Raw genomic sequence first — 17,988 nt, 5'->3', positions numbered from 1 at the left:
GGACTTGAGCTGGATTCCTGGTGACCACATGGACGTTCCATGAACAATGTTGTTCTAATACAGGATTAGGTGACTTTGTACTTTCTACAAATTTTGGAACAATTACCCCAATCATGTTCATGCTGATTTGGGCAGCTGTGATGTGGAGTCTCAAATATCCATAGAACTCCACCTTGGAAGAAGGAATCATAGCCCTTCCTATCTAGAGATTAGCCAGTCAGGAAAGGCAGGGGTGGTTCAGTGCCCAAGAACACTGCTTTGTCCAGGAGAGATATCAAACTCTAGTGAGAACTGAAAGATCTTGGTAATTTCTTATTGCACATACAGTATTTTAGAAGCAGGATCCAGTGCTATGTACGCAATACCACATAAATCACACTTCCCAGCTTCTTCCACCAATATGAAAAAAATAAGGATGTTTGGTCAGATATAATGTCAGCTATTTAGTTGCCAATAACTGTCCTTGACTTTTTCCATTATCACCCTTAAATGTTCCCCAGGTATACAAACATTTGATTTGGGGGAAAACACACAGATGTAAACACAAGAGAGAACTTCCCTCTGATGTGCCTCATATTGGCTAAAAGTTCATTTCCAGAAAAGAACAGTGGATCTGAAATTCTATTTTACTGGTAAGTTCGTTCTCCTTTCATTTTATTTTACTTTGCTCCTGATAATCCAGTGTCCCACTGAATTATAAAAATAATATAATATTTTGGAAAGTGCAAAGGTGAACTTGAGCTGTAGATATGGTTCTCAGCATTTTCTTTTAACTAACCTTATTGGATCAGATGGATTAGACACTGTCCTCCTACACTGTAAAATAGTTCATTCGTAGAAAATAATTCAAGGGTGTTTTATAGCAGATCCAATGAATAATTCTCATAATTTTCAGGCAGTGTTACAGCTGAGCTTTTCTAAGTCTTGTATCATCTACCTTTGCTAAATCTTGTATCCTCTACCTTGTCTAGTGGAGGTGGGAAGCCTCTAGACCAGTGTTTCTTACCCTTGGCAACTTTAAGCTGTGTGGACTGCAACTCCCAGAATTCCCCAGCCAGCATGCTGGCTGAGGAATTCTGGGAGTTGAAGTCCATACAGTTGCCAAGGTCGAGAAACACTGGTCTAGACCTTGAAATGTTGGATTCCAACTCTCATGATCCCTGATCATTGGCCACAATCAACAGAGCTTCTGATTGGCAATGCAGTGCACATGTGAAGTGTTTTGCGCATTGAGAATAGAGTGCATGTGCAAAGTTTTCCCCCAAAATGGGAGTGGAGACAAATGGCAAGATTTCTAGATTTTGTAGATCAGGTATTCCAGTTTAGCACATAGATAATTGCCTCCTTGCAACAGGAAACATTGGTTAGGGTCATAAATTACACTAAGTTGTAATATGATTTCTTTGCTTGGAGCAATGTCAGAACTCAGCTGTGATCATTTGTAAATCATGAAGCAGAGCTTCCTAAGTAGTTAAGGTCACTCCTGTTTTCTTTACAGTGTTTTCTTGAGTCATTCAGCCATTGTTGTGCCAAGGTGATAGCCACACAGACAGGTTTATATCACTTCCACAAGGGCAGAGTGATGCCATGCAGACATTATAAATCACTAGTGTGGAAATGATTCTAATTCTACTAGCTGTGGGGAATAACATGATATTAAAGGGACCAGGGATGCTCTTTCCCAACTAAGTTTATGCAGATAACCCCCATAATTCTTCCTATTTGCATTAGTGAGTTGCTGAGTTTATGCATTCATTTCAAATATTATTCATACATTGTGTAGATCAGTTATTAATGTAGTTTCCTTTTTGGACTTATGGAATACACGAGCCTGTTTAATGGCCTATATTGTGCAGGTCCAACAGGATTGCTGCTGTGGCAGTTCACAGTTTGTTAAACTGGGTTCTTCTTTTGGCTAAGCTTATGTGTTGGACAAAGCCAGCCTATCAGTATATTCACTGTGAATGGTGAAGGCAGGTCTCAACCATCTTCTTTTCTTTTCCCAGAATTGGGAACTGCATGATCTGACAATGAGGCACTTCCTTTGGCTGTTGTTCTTTCAAGGTAGGGCAAGCATAATACAGGTTGCCTCCAGACCTCTCCAGTTGGTCTGGAGAGTATATCACACTCCATTGCTGTCTGGATGAAGTCTTCTATATGAAGGCTACATTTATTAATACTTAATTAAGAATCTTGCAACTCTGACTCTGCATTACTCCCCCTTCCCCCGCACCTATACTCATGTGAATTGGGGTGGTGTCTGCCTGTCTCTGTGTCTTCTTATGTTGGATTTAACACATGTTTTTTCCCTTTGTTGCTTTGGTAATGGATCCTGGCTTATTTCTGCCAGGGTCATCTTCTTTATTCTCTACATAGTGCTTGCATTCTGGAATGCTCTTCCCTTTGAACTTCATGAAGACCCCATGATTGTATCTTTCAGGCATCTTTCAACACCTGGATTTAACTGAGCACTTTCCTGGATGAATATAGTGTGTATTGGTTTTCTGGGTTGATACCGAAAAGCTGGCCATGATCTCTCCTGTGTTTCTCCATTGCAGGTTTCTGGTGTTATGAAAACCCACTGAGGATAAGTCCTAATTCCTTGGTGGCCTGGACAGGATCCTGTGTCTTGATTCCATGTCATATTGAGGAAAGACTTAATTCTAAGAAAATCGTTGCCACCTCTGTGATTTGGTATTTTCAGCCTATTTTGAATATGAATTTATTTGACTATGTTGGTCACATCTTATACAATAATTCCAGGATCCCAAATGAGGAAGCAAACCTACCAAGCCCTGACTTTCAGGGGCGGGTGAGGTTTGTAGGGGATTTAAGCAAGGGAAATTGCAGCTTGATGATCACGCAGCTCCAGAAGAAAGACAATGGCACATATGGGATACAAGTGATGGCATCTGTGGAAAACCAAGTTAATAAACAAATCCTTTATACTTCAGCTACACTGAATGTGTCTGGTAAGAACCTTGCAGAATGCTTTTGATTTCTTCTCTGACCTGTATAGATATTGCTCCTTACTTTGGATACAATCTCCATCCTCTTGAAGTCTTATCTACAAGGTCTCCACTGAGGGTTTTCCATCCAGAAATGATGCTGAGTTGCTATCACCAAGCAGAGAAAGGGCATAGAGGGCTTCTCATAGAACAGAAATCCATTGGTCCAAGTCCTGCTGCAGACTGGCAGAAGGATGTGACTTATGGACAGGCAGGTTGCTGATGTACAAGGAATTTCTTCTTGCCTGGGAGCACTTAAAGTCAATAAAGTTAAGCAATTCCTAAAATGCCTTGTTGTGCTGGCTTTGAATCTTTCCAAGCCTTTCAACCTGATTACATTATCCTGCTGCCTTAATGCCATTTAGCATGTTGTGTCCTATATCTCAATTCTTATTTATTTTCTTCCAGCTTTTCTTCCCATTTTTCTTCCTTTTATTTTCTGGATACAGATTCATTTCCAAAACCCAAATTAGAAATCTTGAAATGCCAAGAAAGGTGGGCACTGCAGGTGGTTTGCTCTGTGCCTTCCCATTGCCCAGAAGATCCAATAGCAATGAATTTCAAAGGCCTAGAGAAGTATCATTCGACTGTAGAAACCACAATGATTAAAAATGGAGTACTGCAGAAGACGGTCACCATTCAACCAACTGGGAGGCCTAGGAGGAAAACAATAACCTGCTTACTGAGTAATAAGGACATCTCACGGAAATCAGCCAGTACTCTAGAGCTAGATATGAAATGTGAGTGTGTAGTTGGGAAGAACTGAGGAACTTTGGGTGGGTTTCTCTGAGAAGAGTACAAAATTAAAGCCTCGTCTCACCAGGTTTGACTCCTGGTCACGGACAAGACCATGCAGTTTTCTTGACAACAGCAGAGACACCATATGCCCTTGTCTTGTTCTGGAACATTAAAAAAAATTACCGAGTAAGGCTTAGTGCATGATTTTTGGGAATATACACTTTGATCTGAAATATTATCATAGCTTTATTTTCTACACAAAAACTCCCACACTGACCTGCTGTTTTTTTTTTTCAGTTTGTCCCAATGATGTCCAGGTTTTTGTTGTAAATGATCTGCCCATAAAAGAAGGACATATTGTCACTTTGAACTGCTCTGTGGGTCGTAGTGTCTCTAGTACCAGCTGGTACAACTGGTGGAAGATCGATTCCCATACAGCTGATTATAAATACAGCAGTTCAAAGCTGTTGACCTTCCCTGCAAGTTTTGGGCCAGTGACATCTTACAAATGTGAAGCATGCAATATTTATGGCTGCACTTCATCTCCACTGGTCACAATGGATATCTTCTGTGAGTATGGCCAATTAATTAATTAGCTGAAAGCTCTGAAACATCAATTGCTGGTAAATATAGCATGCTCATGGGGAGATGAAGAGGCCATAAGGGGGAAAGTGTAGGTGCCCCCAAATCTAGGTGGGTAAAGTGGCACCCAAGTGCAGTGGGCTTTTCCTCAATCTCTTTAGACAGCAGAAAATTACAATGTAGCATGGGTCAAACAGTGACACTCTATTGTCCTCCCTAGCTCTAGCACATCACTGGTTACAGCACATGATACCCAAGCAAAGAAAAATGTTTCTGCAACTGGTGATGCCAATCTTATGCCTTTGATTTATCTTCTCGCAGTTGCTCCCAGGAAAGTCAACATTTGGAAAAATCCAGGAGGTCAGATTGATGAAGGCAGTACTGTTGTGTTGCATTGTGAAGTGGATGAAGCAAACCCTGTGAATCTCACTTACACATGGTATAAAGATGGGGGAAAGATTTTACTGGATTCTCCACATGCATACTTGAACCTCATAAACATAGAACCAGCACAATCTGGCAACTACTGGTGTGAAGCCAGTAACATCGTGGGCAAGACACTTTCTCCAACAATTACCCTTGATGTTATCTGTGAGTAAAAAGATGAGTTAGTATGGCAATGGATTTATGATAAAACCTGGTTCCTGTTACTAACCACCAGTGATGGATGTTTGTGTAGTTTTAGGAGTTGGAGGTACATGGAGGTACCAGGACATGTGAACAGTTCACACCATGAACTTGCTAATCACCCCCTGCAGCCCCTCGTTAACAATTCAATAGAAGAAAAAACCCTGCCTAATCCCCAGGAAGATACACACAGATTCTGACACCAAAACAAGCAGCCACTCAGTAACCCCCCCCACACACACACCCAATCCCCCCCTTCCCCCCCCCTCGGATCTCTATAAATACCCACAAAAGGGTCACCTCACCCTGGGCACAGAGAGAACTGCTCCTGTCTGTGCTCCTGCACTCTGAAGATGCCGGTCACAGGTGCTGGCGAAACGTTAGGAAACAAAACTTCCAGAACACGGCCACACAGCCCGGAAGACCCACACCAGCCATAGTTGGAGGTAAAGTTTCCCTTTCTTGGCCACTCAGGTAGGAATCATAACTTGTTGATTAAAAATTGGCAGCTGGTGAATGGAAGTAACATTTATCACAAATGAAAAGCTTGTATATTCAGATATGTACATGTCATGATTTGAAAAACCTTTTCAGTTTGTGACTTTCAAAGGCAGTGAAAGCCACACAATGACAGACTTCAGAACCAGTGCACTGTAGCATTCCCTATTGTGAGAAAGTACTAACGTTGGCCATATCAGAAACGACATGCATGGAACACCATTGGACTGTGTCTGGCATGAGAAATATGTATCTTCTAGATCTGAGATACATCCATTGATTGATTTTGTGCCATGAAGTTGTTTTTGACTCCTAGTGACCACATAGATAGATTTTCTCCATGGGATACATGGGTTGGAATAAACTGATGGCTTCTTTCAGTAGAATCCCAATCTATGAGCAGTTCTTGGTCTACATCTGCCTTGGCCACTTTATCTTACCTCACTTTCATCCCAAGTCACAAGAAGCATATGATTTTACTTTGTCTTTCCTGTACATTCTATAAGTGCAGGATTGCAGCCTGAAAAAGTACAGAATATCCAAGAGAGAGAGAGAGAGAACAACAACAACAAAGAGAAAAGAATTTGTATGGAGTAACCTCTCAGAAGGAAGTTCATCCTAGGATGTGAAACTATTTGGGATTGTTGGCTTTTTGTTCTGAACACCTTCCACATGTGAAATGAAGCGCTGAGACACTTACATATGTATTTCAGAGTGGAGGGCCTTAGGTTTCTTGGGCTAGCAGAATCAATAGTATGATTTCCTTCCTTCCTTCCTTCTTGGTAGTCCAGACAAGAATTACAACTATGAGTACTAACTCTATCTTTATTGTAAGGTTACATTAACAGAATTTTGCAAGACTTTTGTATTTCTCCCCTCCTCTCCTTTTACTGTCTGGAAAACTAGGGAGGGTCCCTTCTGAAATGCTTCCCCCACTTTCCCTCTCCTTCTGTGGACTGAGATATCTTTCACATGATGGTTGTCCAGTCTGTGGCTCTTCCTCCTGTCTCCTAAGGTCATTCCCACATACCATTATAACTTCCTTCTGCAATGCAGCACCACGAGACCCTAAAAAGCATCTGACGACTCCCATGTTAAATAAAATAGAATAATTTCATTGGCACAACCTGGATTAAATTTCCTGAGAATGTCAGCATTCTCACCTAAGATCTCATGAATTTTGGTCAAGGACACTGAAATCTCATTTTTTTAAAAAAACCAGGGCACCTCACATTTTCAAAAGTTGCCTACTCCTAATGTACAACATACCAACATTTAGATGGGTCCATAAATATTTGTAAATGGTAAATAATGATTTCCTTATTTCAGGTTTCCATTGTGATGAAAATCCACTAAGCATAGTTCCTAATTTTCTGGTTGCCTGGGAAAACTCCTGCGTGGTGATTCCATGCCACATCAATCAAATGCTCAGTTCTGGAACAGTCAATGCAACAGCCATAGTGTGGAATTTTAAGCCTTTTGGGAACAATACTTGGAGTGATGGTAAAACTATCCTGTTGTACAACAGTTCTCAGACTTCTGGAACCATCACAACTGTATCAGATGATGCTTTATCGAGCCGGACATGGTTCATTGGGAATTTATCCAACAGAGATTGCAGCTTGCTGATCAGTCAAGTGCAAACATTTGACAGTGGTACATATGAGGTAAAGGTGACTGTTTCAGCTGACAAATACCTGTGGCAATTCAGTCGGTTTCTTACTGCTACGCTGAAAATCACAGGTAAGAAATGTTCAGTGTGAGACTCACCCAATGGGAAAGCTCTGTTTTCTATGTGTGTATCTGTGTGTGTGTTTTCCCTAAGAAGCATCTGCAGTGTTTAAATTGGTAGCTTTCAGTCTACAAATAATGCAAGATTAAAGCAATGTGTATTCCATGAGACCTTATACCTTGGGGCTCCCATCAGGCTTCCTGTCCCTCATTGGCTTTAAAAAAAATCTCTCCCCTCTCCTTTGTCTACATTTTGGATTGTCTTCAAAACTTCAGGTCACAAGAAGGATAAAAGAAACAGGTTTCAGTTTATCACAGAATCATTGGTGCAGTCACACAAACAGCTTGGTCCTTGATAAAACATACCTCAGCATGGAAAAACATGCTTAAGCCAGGTTAGGTTTGTTATGGCTTAGCATATGGTGAAAACCCAGGTCATTTTGTCTGTTGATGAGTCAATCTAATGCACAAACCCAGAAAAAGGTTTAATTTACTAACCATGTAACAAATAAAATAATTGGTTGGGTTTGGTCAACACACATAAGTTGGTTGCTGAATTAATTCATTTTCTCAGTTTGTACAATCTATTTTTATTGATTTTACTGGGCTTATATATCATTAACAACTCTGTGCGACATACTAACCATCCCACATCAACTGGGTTAAAAACAATCCAATAAAAAGAAAAAAAATCAATAATACTATACAACCTACATACAACCCCAGGAACAATAATCAATATAACCAACAATTAAAAGAACTTTCACTATCAGAGACAACAAGGTCATGGCATTCCAGCTTTTACTGTACCACAAGCTAACACAAATGGCTGGGTTCACCCTACTAGCTAAGCTACATGAATAAAACATACCAACTTTAGCATGTGTAAATAGAACCACCAGGTCTTTAAGAGGCTTGGGCAAGGATGTTGAGCGAACCCCATAACTGAAGGGGTGTAGGTTTTTAGGAAGAGTCTGGACAGACACCTCTCATGGATGGTTTAATTGGTTTCCCTGTACATTGTGGAGGGTTGGACTAGATCAGTGTTCCTCAGCCTTGGCAGCTTGAAGATGTGTGGACTTCAACTCCCAGAATTCTGGGAGTTGAAGTTCACACATCTTCAAGCTGCAAAGGTTGAGGAACACTGGACTAGATGATCCCCATGGTCCCTTTCAACCCTACAAGTTTATGATTTAGACCCCAGAATCCAATCTCCTGCTCCACAGAACTTCCCAAACAGGTCATGGCTCAGCCTCTGTTTGAACAGACACAGGGAAGGACCATCCACCATGCCACTTAGTGATAGGTGCCATTGTTGAATAGCTTTTACCATTTTCCTAATCTTCATTTGGAATCTGCTTTCCTGATACATAAGCCTATTAGTTCTATGTTCAGCAGCCTGGAATAATAGAGATAATACAACTCATGACCCTCTCCTGGGTAATAATAGTTTCCATTACTTGGAGAGGAATCTTATAGCCTCCCCCTTTATTCTTCTCTTTCTTCAAAGGCTGATTTTAGTATCTTCTGTGCTTAGTCTAAGGGTGTGTGATTGATTTTACTTTCTCATTTGCAGAGTCCCCTCCAGAACCCACCCTGGAAATTGTTCCTGTGAACATCCAGGAGAGGAAGATAACCCAAGTGATATGTTCAGTACCTTACCATTGCCCTCGTAAGCTCATAAGCTTGAATTTCAGTGGTTTAGAAGAGCATTTCCCAGCCCAGGAAAGGACAGTTGGAAATGGAGTGATTCAGACTGTGCTGAGTTTTGAACCAACATGGGAGGACAATGAGAAAATGCTGCGCTGTTTGTTGAGGTCAGGGGCAGAAGTGTTATCTCAAAGCTCTAAGAAGTTGGATGTGACATGTAAGTGTACAGTAGGGAAGGAAACAGCCCTTTTGAATGATGGTGCCATTAGGACAGGATTTGGAATTAGAAGCCTAGGAACCCACTCAGCAGAATGAGCAGAAGGCTTCCAAACATAGCATAGTTAGTTCTGAAACAAATAAAGTCATATACCTTACAGTGTGAAGAGGGGACAACTGATATAACTATGAAGACTACAGTTTGGAACCATATAACTGACTGATTTGGGGGATTGAGAAAGTTCTACCCAAGATGACTTTAAAGAACTTGGGAAAGTAGTAAAGTTTCTTTTAAGTTGAGTTGACTCCAGTTGACTTAATGGACACATTCATGTCATTTTCTTGGCAGCAGTAGGAAAATAGTTTGTTAATCCTTCTTCCAGTATGTTTTTTTGATTTCTCAGTCTAATGTACAATCCTGGGATTTCAAGGTGGGCGCCCATCAAACTTCTAACCAGGCCTGACACAGCTTAATTTTCCAAGATCTGCTAAAGTCAGATAGGCATTATGATCTGCTAGGACTTTAATAAGCTGACATGAAAGCTGAAATTTAAGAAGCTCCAGGACTAAATCTTGTGAAGTTCAATGGTATTGACATCTCTGTGTATATATAAGAGAGTCCACACATGTGCTGCGCTGAATGTTCTGTTGCTATGTAGTTCCTTCAAAAAATGGGAAATAGCATGAGAAGTGAGACTTGATTTAAATACACCATTTTCTATATTTCTCTTTTCCCCTAATAACATCTTATGTGTGCTCTGCATTGGGCCATTCTTCTGTTGATGGATGTGGGTCATAGAAGCTACAGTGAAGAAGGCAATCTGGAATAAAGGGAGGAATTAGGCCAGTGTTTCTCAATCTCAGCAACTTTAAGATATGTGGATTTCAACTCCAAGAATTTCCCAGCCTGCATGCTGGCTGGGGAGTTCTGGGAGTTGAAATCCACATATCTTAAAGTTCATATTTCTTGGTCAGGGATTGTTTCAACGAGTTTACTTTTGCCAGGCAATATTGTTCTATACATGCACATTCATTATAATATTACTCCTATCTATTTCCTCCACAAAGTGACATATTGATTTGATTTTCCAGATGCTCCCAAGGATGTCCAGCTTGCTCTTTTAAATGATCTGCCCATAAAGGAAGGAGATACTATCACGATGAACTGCTCTTTTGGCAGTAGTAAGCCCAATGATAATTGGTACAACTGGTTTAAGTCAGATCCCTCTATGATTGAATATAAATATAGTGGTCCAAATATATTGAGCTTCCCTGCAACAACTGGACCTTACAACACTTCTTATAAATGTGAAATATGCAACAGGATTGGCTGCACTTCATCTCCAGAAGTTACACTGGAGGTCTTCTGTGAGTAACACTAATTAACTTACAGGTTTCAAGCCTTGAAACACCAAAGAAAGGAAATAGGATTATAGTTCTCAGAAGACATGGTTTTTTGGGGGGGAAGGCATTTACAAAATCTGCCCACCTAATCCAGGCAGAGAATGCCTGCTTAGGGTCTCCACCTACCAGAAGAGGTGACGGGAGGTGGCCTGAAGGCTGGTGTTTTCTATAGGGAATCCTTCCTGTGGAAATGGCCTCCTATGGAACCACAAGGATGGCCCTACTGTCATGGATTTTCCAGAGGGTCTTTTAGGGGTCATTGATATAAAATTTAATTTTATTGTATTATATAATAATCACAATAACAACAATAACAATAATAATAATCACCTTGGGTGCAATCCAAAACATCTGGAACACCACTTAAAGACCATCGGCATTGACAAAATTACCATCAGTCAATCGCAAAAGGCAGCTTTACTTGGAACAGCTTACATCCTGCAACAATACCTTTAATATTATTAAACATCTGCCTATCCCAGGCCCTTGGGAAGGACTCAATACATGGACAAAAATGCCAAATCCAGTCTAAACATCTGGCTGATTGTGCGACCAACCATAATAATAATATGCAAATTGGCTAGAATCCAACTGAATTGGTTGAGGAAGAATATCGATTTCCTAAGTAAAATAAAATAGGCATAAAATATAAACGCTAGGTTGCATTTTGTTTTAAAGCAATAGAAAATGATGCCACCAAAATCAATGTTTGGTTGTTAAATTTTAGCATTCTGACCTTTGGGGGACCCCACGCACTACCAAAATGGAATGAGGGACATCTATAATTCACCAGTTGCTTGTCCCTGTTGTAACAATAAGCAGCCACTGTGGTGTACGATCGTGGTAAGGATGGAGGGTAGAAATGCTTGGATAGGAATCTTAAATACAACAAGTCTTTGGCACAAAAAGTAAATCCCTATTTTGTGCAACCAGACTTTCCTGCTGTAGAATTAACATGGGTTATAAGAGGGCACCGTTTTCCTGGGCTCAGTGCCAGATGCGGATTTAGAAGGGCCAAGTCATCTTCATGTGAGTCTTCTCCTTTCTTCTCTCTTCTTCTAGCTGCTCCAAAAGAGGTGAAAATTCTGCGGAACCCAGAAGGGCGGATCCATGAATTTGCATTTGTTAGTCTGAAATGTGAAGTGGAAGTAGCAAACCCCAGGGATCTGACTTTCAAATGGTATAAAAATGACGAACTGCTGGATTTTGCAGAGCGTGTGCTGACCATCTTGAAAACGAGCCCCACCCATTCAGGCACCTATCACTGCGAAGCCAAAAACAGCATGGGCAGTTCACGCTCCCCAGCTCTTATGCTGCACGTAATTTGTGAGTAGTGTTTGTACATCTCGTTGATGTGCTTGATATGTATGCTTTCTGTCATTAATCTACTCCATCCCACCTCCCTCTAAAATATACTTTTGGTATTTTTCTTCTGGAAAAAGTGAACAATCGCAGTGAAATTGCATGCATTTCCTCCTAAAGCATGCAATTTCATCTTCATTTCCCCCTAAAATATGCTTTCCCCAGATAACATGGACCCTTTCCTAAATTTCCCCTGAAATATACATCATACAACGGCATCAAATACAGCAAACGGCAGAAGTGGTGCATCAGGTTTCTAATCCTTCCTTTCCTACCCTACTTTTGGGGCACAATACCTCCTCCTACCTCTACCAGACCGGATCAGCTTCCATCCACACCAACTATTTCCTCACAATTTGCATTTCTGAAAAAAATCCACTTTATAGCTCCTTCAGTGAAATAAGAAGGGAAAGCTTTTTGCAACATGGAAAGAAAGGTAGTCAACCAATGTTATACAGATGTGTGAAGATGGAGGAGCAGAAGCATGTAAAACAGGGTTCTTCAACCTTGGCAACTTTAAGATGGGTGGACTTCAATTCCCAGAATTCCCCAGCCAGCCCTTGCTGGCTGGGGAATTCTGGAAGTTGAAGTCCACCCGTCTTAAAGTTACCAAGGTTGAGGAACCCTGATGTAAAAGAAAACCAAAACCAGGGTTTGTACCTGCCATTTATTACCTACCTCCCTTATACCCAAGATAGGGGTAGAACCCAAAAGATTAGTCTCCGCACTCGAGATAATATATATCTCTTTAGATGTTGCCACACTATGTTTCCCAACAGCCCCAACCAGCATGGCCAAGGATAACAGATGTAGGGAGCTGAAATTCTGCAGCTTTTGGAGGCCAATAGATTGGCCTTCAAAGATTCTCCATCCTTTCACTGCAACTAGATTGTAGCTGCTAATATCATTGCTGAAACCTTTTCAATCCCTTTCTTCAAATCTGTTCAGAAATATTATGCATGTTTTCAAAGTTATGGTGAGAATTTCTACGAACAATCCAAAGGTATTCAAACACAGTTACAATGGTGACTAAACACTTAATGGGTCTATGGAGGTAGTTGGAACTTCTTCTAGCATGAAAGTCATAATGAGAGTCCTTTAGGAGAAGGAGAAGCCAGTCAGCCTGGGATGTTGAAGAAGAGGAATGCACTGACTCTGAGGGCAACAAAAATAGCAATTTACAGCTAACATGATCCAGGAGACTCCAGAAGGTTGTATCTGGGTGGTGGTGATGGATGGAAGTTAGAGATTTATGAAATCCTGCAGCCGGAGTGCATTTACCAGGTTTACGAATGTTTGGGGCTACTGTGATTCCCGTAAATCTGTGAATACGGTTACTGTTTATCCCAGATCTCAGCAAGCTTTGTCGGGCACCACTGCAGGAGAGTCCACGAAATATGGCTGAAATCTCTTGGGTTGGCCACATTCTAAGAGATGTTATTTGTTTGTTTATGCCAGTCTTTTACTTTTCTCTAGTTTCTCTTGTGTGGATGTAAAGACCGAGTTGTCCACAGGGAGAGTCAAGGGAGGGGAGGAAATGAGGACACAAGTGTTGTGCCTTTGCAGGGTAAGCTCTGTTCCTTCACCCTGCACTGCTCTGCTCCATGCCTTGGGAGATCACCTGCATGTGCAAAAGGAGACGGACTTGCATCGCAACATCACAATAGTTTATGTGCTATTTTGGTGAAAGTGTCCGATACCAAGGATGCCTCTGGATATAGGGGCCATTTTAGGGGCCACTGATGCTCTGGTCTCTGGGAGTACCTAGTTACCAAGCCCTGCTTTAGCTGATACATTTTTCAAATGTTTTATTTATTTTTTGAATTTATATGCCACCCATCTCCCCCGGAGGGTGCCTCTGGGCGGCTCACAATTAAAATCCAAAGCAGTGAAAACAATGAAAATATAAATATCCATATTAAAATTAGTGAATAACAATTCTATATAAAAAGACTATATGCAATTCAAGATGATGTGGGGGGGAGCAGTACTGATTATCCCACCAGCCAATTCCACAATGTGAGCTCCCAGCAGGCCCCCAGGCCATCTGGCATAGCCACGTTTCCACACTTTTTCAGATACTTTCTTCAAATACTTTCTTCTCTTCTTCACTCCTTATCTAGTTACAGCAACTTACAATCTTTGAGGTTGTAAAATCTAACCGAGGCTATCTTAGTTGCTCACTTTTTACTTCTTTTCCCATTATACTTGAAGCTTCAAAGCATTAACCTCTGGAGAACAGGAGGATGGATAAAGACTCTGACACGCAAGATGAGCATGCCTGGAAGAAGATGACCTGGAAGAAGAGAAATGGAGAAAAGAGGAAAAGAAACAGAATTCATACACTTCTTTTGTGAATTTGGATTCTTCCACTTTATTTTCTGTGTTCATTTTAACTGTTCTTTTTTAAAAAAAATATGTTAAGATAAAGTAAGTCTTTATAATTTTTTTTTAAATAAAAAGGAACCTTATTCTAAAAATCAGTATTGGTAGAGATTGGAATATTTTCTCTCTTTTTGATTTTTGCCTCCAAATAAGGATTTGTTTAAAATGGGGGAGGACATGTCCACAAAATAGTACTCAAATGTTTTCTCAACCTGTTTCTTCAATTGCATTTGTAATTAGTTCCTCAAAATTAGTCTTTTGGATTCTCCTCTTCAATTAAGATTGCATGGCTCGGCAGGTACATATCACTCCAAAGGAGCTGTCTGAATGTCTGATTCTTTATTTTTCAAAAAATGTCCAACCATAAAATGAGACTTTACGTATCTATCCAATTTTATTCAAAAGAAAGACGTTTGAATAAAAGAAAGGTGTTTTATTGATTTAATTCAACATATTTTCATTTTTAAACCACTTGTGGTACGTCCTTAAGCCAAACGAGTGTATAGTTGTATATTGTGTCAGTGTAAAATAGAACGGTCCTCTATGCAACCAGAGGCATCTACTGGAAAGGGTCAAAAAGGTCAATGTGGCAGGCACAGTGGTGAGATGAAAGCTCCACCTGTTTTTTATATGTGCCGCACTCATGCGCATAAAAAACAGGCAGAGTTTTGATTGCACTGGTGTAGCTGTCATCTTGACTTTTTTGACAATGCCTGTCTATGGCCAATAGCTTATTGATCAAAATATCTCTAAAAGAAGAATGAAGAACTTGCACAAGGTTGCCCAGTTTCCTATCAGTCTCAGACATCAAGCTCAGTTGTCCAAACTGAGGAATTACCATAGTTGGCAGAAGGATATCGGACACAATTTGGGTAGATTGTCCCTTTATTGCAGGGTTTCTCAACCTTGGCCACTTTAAGAGGTATGGACTTGAACTCCCAGAATTCCCCAGCCAACCATGCTGGCTGGGGAATTCTGGGAGTTGAAGTCCACTCATCTTCAAGCTGCTGTTTGCTGGTCATTGACCAAATGAACAGTATTTCATTTCTTCTTAAAGTTGCCAAGGTTGACAAACACTGTTTTATTGCAACCTAGAAAGAAGACTGGTAACATGTCCACTGCAATACACAGAAATCAAATGGTAGGGCTACGCTTCAGGATTTCAATTTTAGGCCTTTGCCATTCTGAGTTAATGGATCCTTGGTGGCCTTGGAAAGTAGATGCCGAAGATCCAGGTTACCTGAGATATTTTTTTTCTCTGCCTAAGGCCACTCCACTGCTCTTCAAAATCACCAGAGGACATCAGCTGTGTCTGCAGTTGCCACGGGCTTATCACAGGTGACTTGAGGGACTGAAGCTGTTTATGGAAAATATAAGGATGCCTCCCCTTGTGTAATGGAATGTGGGAATGACCTTGGGGAGATGGAGGGAAGAGATGCTGCCTAGGGAATGGTCAGATAACAGAGGCCATAGTCCACAGCTGCATAATGGGCGGAGAAAGAGGCTCAGAAGGGACCCTCCCTAATTCTCATGGGTAAAGGAGACGGTGGGAGATTTGTACCTTCAGACTTGCAAGATTCTATTAACAGAGCCTTACAATAAAGTAGACTTAGCTCATCTGGTCGTGTTTCCTGTCTGGTCTACCTGGGAAGGCTGACATCTTGCTGGAATGATTTAGGATCAGAGTAAGGTTATATGGAGGTGGTTCCAAATAAGCCTGTGAATGGAAGACCAAGGTACCAAGAATAGAAGTCCAAAGGGACTTGCCTTCCTAGTATGTCTAATGGAATGGAAAACAAAAAATGCAAGGGGATTGCTTTTGTATGACCCATTATAATACAGAGCGATGAATGATAAATCTGACTGCATTAGGTCTCGGTCAGGCAGGAGGTGACGCTGCAAGACTTTCATATGAGCCGCCTAAAAATATCACAGAACTGCCTCTGTTATTAGTGGAAAGTTATACAGATGAGCAGAAGCTGCAGATCCTCCAGACTGCCTCCTCCTCTTAAAAGAGATCCTGCTGAAGGCCTCTAGATGAAACCGTACAAATCTAGCAATCTAGTACCTTGTAGAAACAATTTTCTGCATTTTTTTCCCTACAGGTTCTGCTCAATTGCAAGGGGAAGTTCATGAGAGAATTCTTCCCAGTGGACTTTAGACTTCAGGCTGAGGGAAAGATATGCCAGTCAGCAGAACTCCACCAGCCTCCACCCCCTCTGCCACTCTCATTCAAGAAAAGAAACTCAAAAAGAGAAGCAAAGACATGCAAAAGACATTCTCATGGCCACCTGAGGATTAGAAAACCAGAAGAGCATTTCGGAGAAATTTCAAGATAGATCTTGGGCCACCTCATTATTAACAATAATGGATAACGTCTTGACTTATGTGATCAAGTTTCAACAGAAAAGAGAATGGTATCCAATAGCTTCCAAGTGACAAGTTTTCTTCTGTGTCAGCAACGGACATTCAGCTGTCTTCCGATACAGCAAGGTATCTCTGTACACAGTTTAGACTGGACTCCTTGTGCAAATGGATCTCACCCCATAATGTTTCCCACAACTGCACTATTGCAATTGTGGCAAATGATACCCTTTTGCCAAATGTTTCACTGATGGAATTCTGGGAAAAGACATGGCTGCTTTAAAGAACTGCAGAACACACAGAAGCAGCTTTTCAGAATCGAAAAATCTTCAAACCAACTGAGTGTACCTTAAATGGCTCCCCTGAACCTCCATGCCCAAAATTGGTATAGCATATCTTCAGGACATCACTGCTACATTCCAGTAAACCTTATACTGCTGAGAAGTAAAAAAAATGAAAAAGGGCAGTTTCTTGTTACAAAAAGCTTGCCTATCTGCAATCTAGGGAGGTGCATCTCTTCCAAGGGTCTCCAAACTCTTCAGCTCATCGACCCCTTCATGAAGTTTCAGATTGTTCATCGACCCCCGAACATTGATGATATTAAAATAATTTAATAAATACTAATTTTATTAATAGCTGCACTCACTGGCGGCTGACCATCTAACCCTGGGTAACACTGTCTTGCCACTGCCCACCTCACCTTCAGGATTAGGGACTGGCATGGAGCTCTACAGAGACCCCAAAAGATTAATTGACCCCAATCGACCTTCCATCATTTATCTTTTCTAAAAAAATATAATATTTATTAAGAATGTTCATATAATAAAAGATGAATCAAAAGAAAAGAAAAAAGTGCAAGAAAAGAAGAGGAAAACTAAAGAAATATAGAAATGACTTCCAACCTTCTTTTCAGCAGATAACGATAATCTTATTGTCCCTGACCTTCCATCATTTATCGATCACCTATTGACCCTCAGACATTTACTGACCCCCTTTTGACCCCCAACCATTGATCAACCCCTTGGATAGTCCCCTCGACCCTTGGGGGTCGATATTGACCGCTTTGGGGAACCCTGATCTATTCATAGTCTATCTCCAGCCTGGTCCCTGTTTGTCACAAGGTCTGGTCATTTGCCATCATCAGGCTAAGCTATCGGAAAAAACAAAACAAACCAAATCAGAAAACTTTCACTGTTAGACTGCAGTTGTCAAAGAGCAGTTTCCTGAAGATACTTTCATCTTGCAGTTAATACAGATAATGCGGATGATTACAACAACTGCCAGCCCCCTTTTTTGCAGCTTAAGCCCTTCCCATAAAATAGATATGGGAACCGCATCAAATTAAACCGAAGAAAATTATTTTTGCTGCAGATGTTTCTCTTTCACTCTCTGGAGGAACTTGCTTGATTTACCAGATCTTTTG

At 40.9% G+C, this 17,988-nt stretch overlaps 1 protein-coding gene across 1 annotated transcript; it reads left to right on the top strand.

Moving 5' to 3' along the window:
* The first annotated feature begins 504 nt into the window (after positions 1–504).
* LOC112542807 (B-cell receptor CD22-like) lies at positions 505–14,290 on the top strand. Its single transcript, XM_025176514.2, has 11 exons — positions 505–632; positions 2,007–2,064; positions 2,559–2,972; positions 3,458–3,748; positions 4,044–4,316; positions 4,650–4,919; positions 6,783–7,196; positions 8,761–9,051; positions 10,143–10,418; positions 11,517–11,780; positions 14,031–14,290. The coding sequence occupies exons 2-11, from the start codon at positions 2,031–2,033 to the stop codon at positions 14,042–14,044; spliced, it is 2,541 nt and encodes an 846-aa protein (XP_025032282.2). The 5' UTR covers positions 505–632; positions 2,007–2,030; the 3' UTR covers positions 14,045–14,290.
* Positions 14,291–17,988: the final 3,698 nt, after the last annotated feature.

The sequence above is a fragment of the Python bivittatus genome, unplaced genomic scaffold (genome assembly GCF_059951505.1).
Source record: "Python bivittatus isolate LINGU-HERP-01145 unplaced genomic scaffold, Pbiv_v1 ctg000310_np1212, whole genome shotgun sequence".
Lineage (NCBI taxonomy): Eukaryota > Metazoa > Chordata > Lepidosauria > Squamata > Pythonidae > Python > Python bivittatus.
The sequence above is the reverse complement of the archived record's forward strand: the minus strand, read 5'-3'. Positions and strand labels throughout refer to the sequence as shown.

What these genes read in the sequence shown, in the direction of transcription:
- LOC112542807 (XM_025176514.2), top strand. Translation starts at nt 2,031, where the DNA reads ATGAGGCACTTCCTTTGGCTGTTGTTCTTTCAAG. An exon ending in AATTACCCTTGATGTTATCT is followed by an intron (nt 4,920 to 6,782) that starts GTGAGTAAAAAG and finishes TCCTTATTTCAG; the next exon opens with GTTTCCATTGTGATGAAAAT. An exon ending in TGCTACGCTGAAAATCACAG is followed by an intron (nt 7,197 to 8,760) that starts GTAAGAAATGTT and finishes TCTCATTTGCAG; the next exon opens with AGTCCCCTCCAGAACCCACC.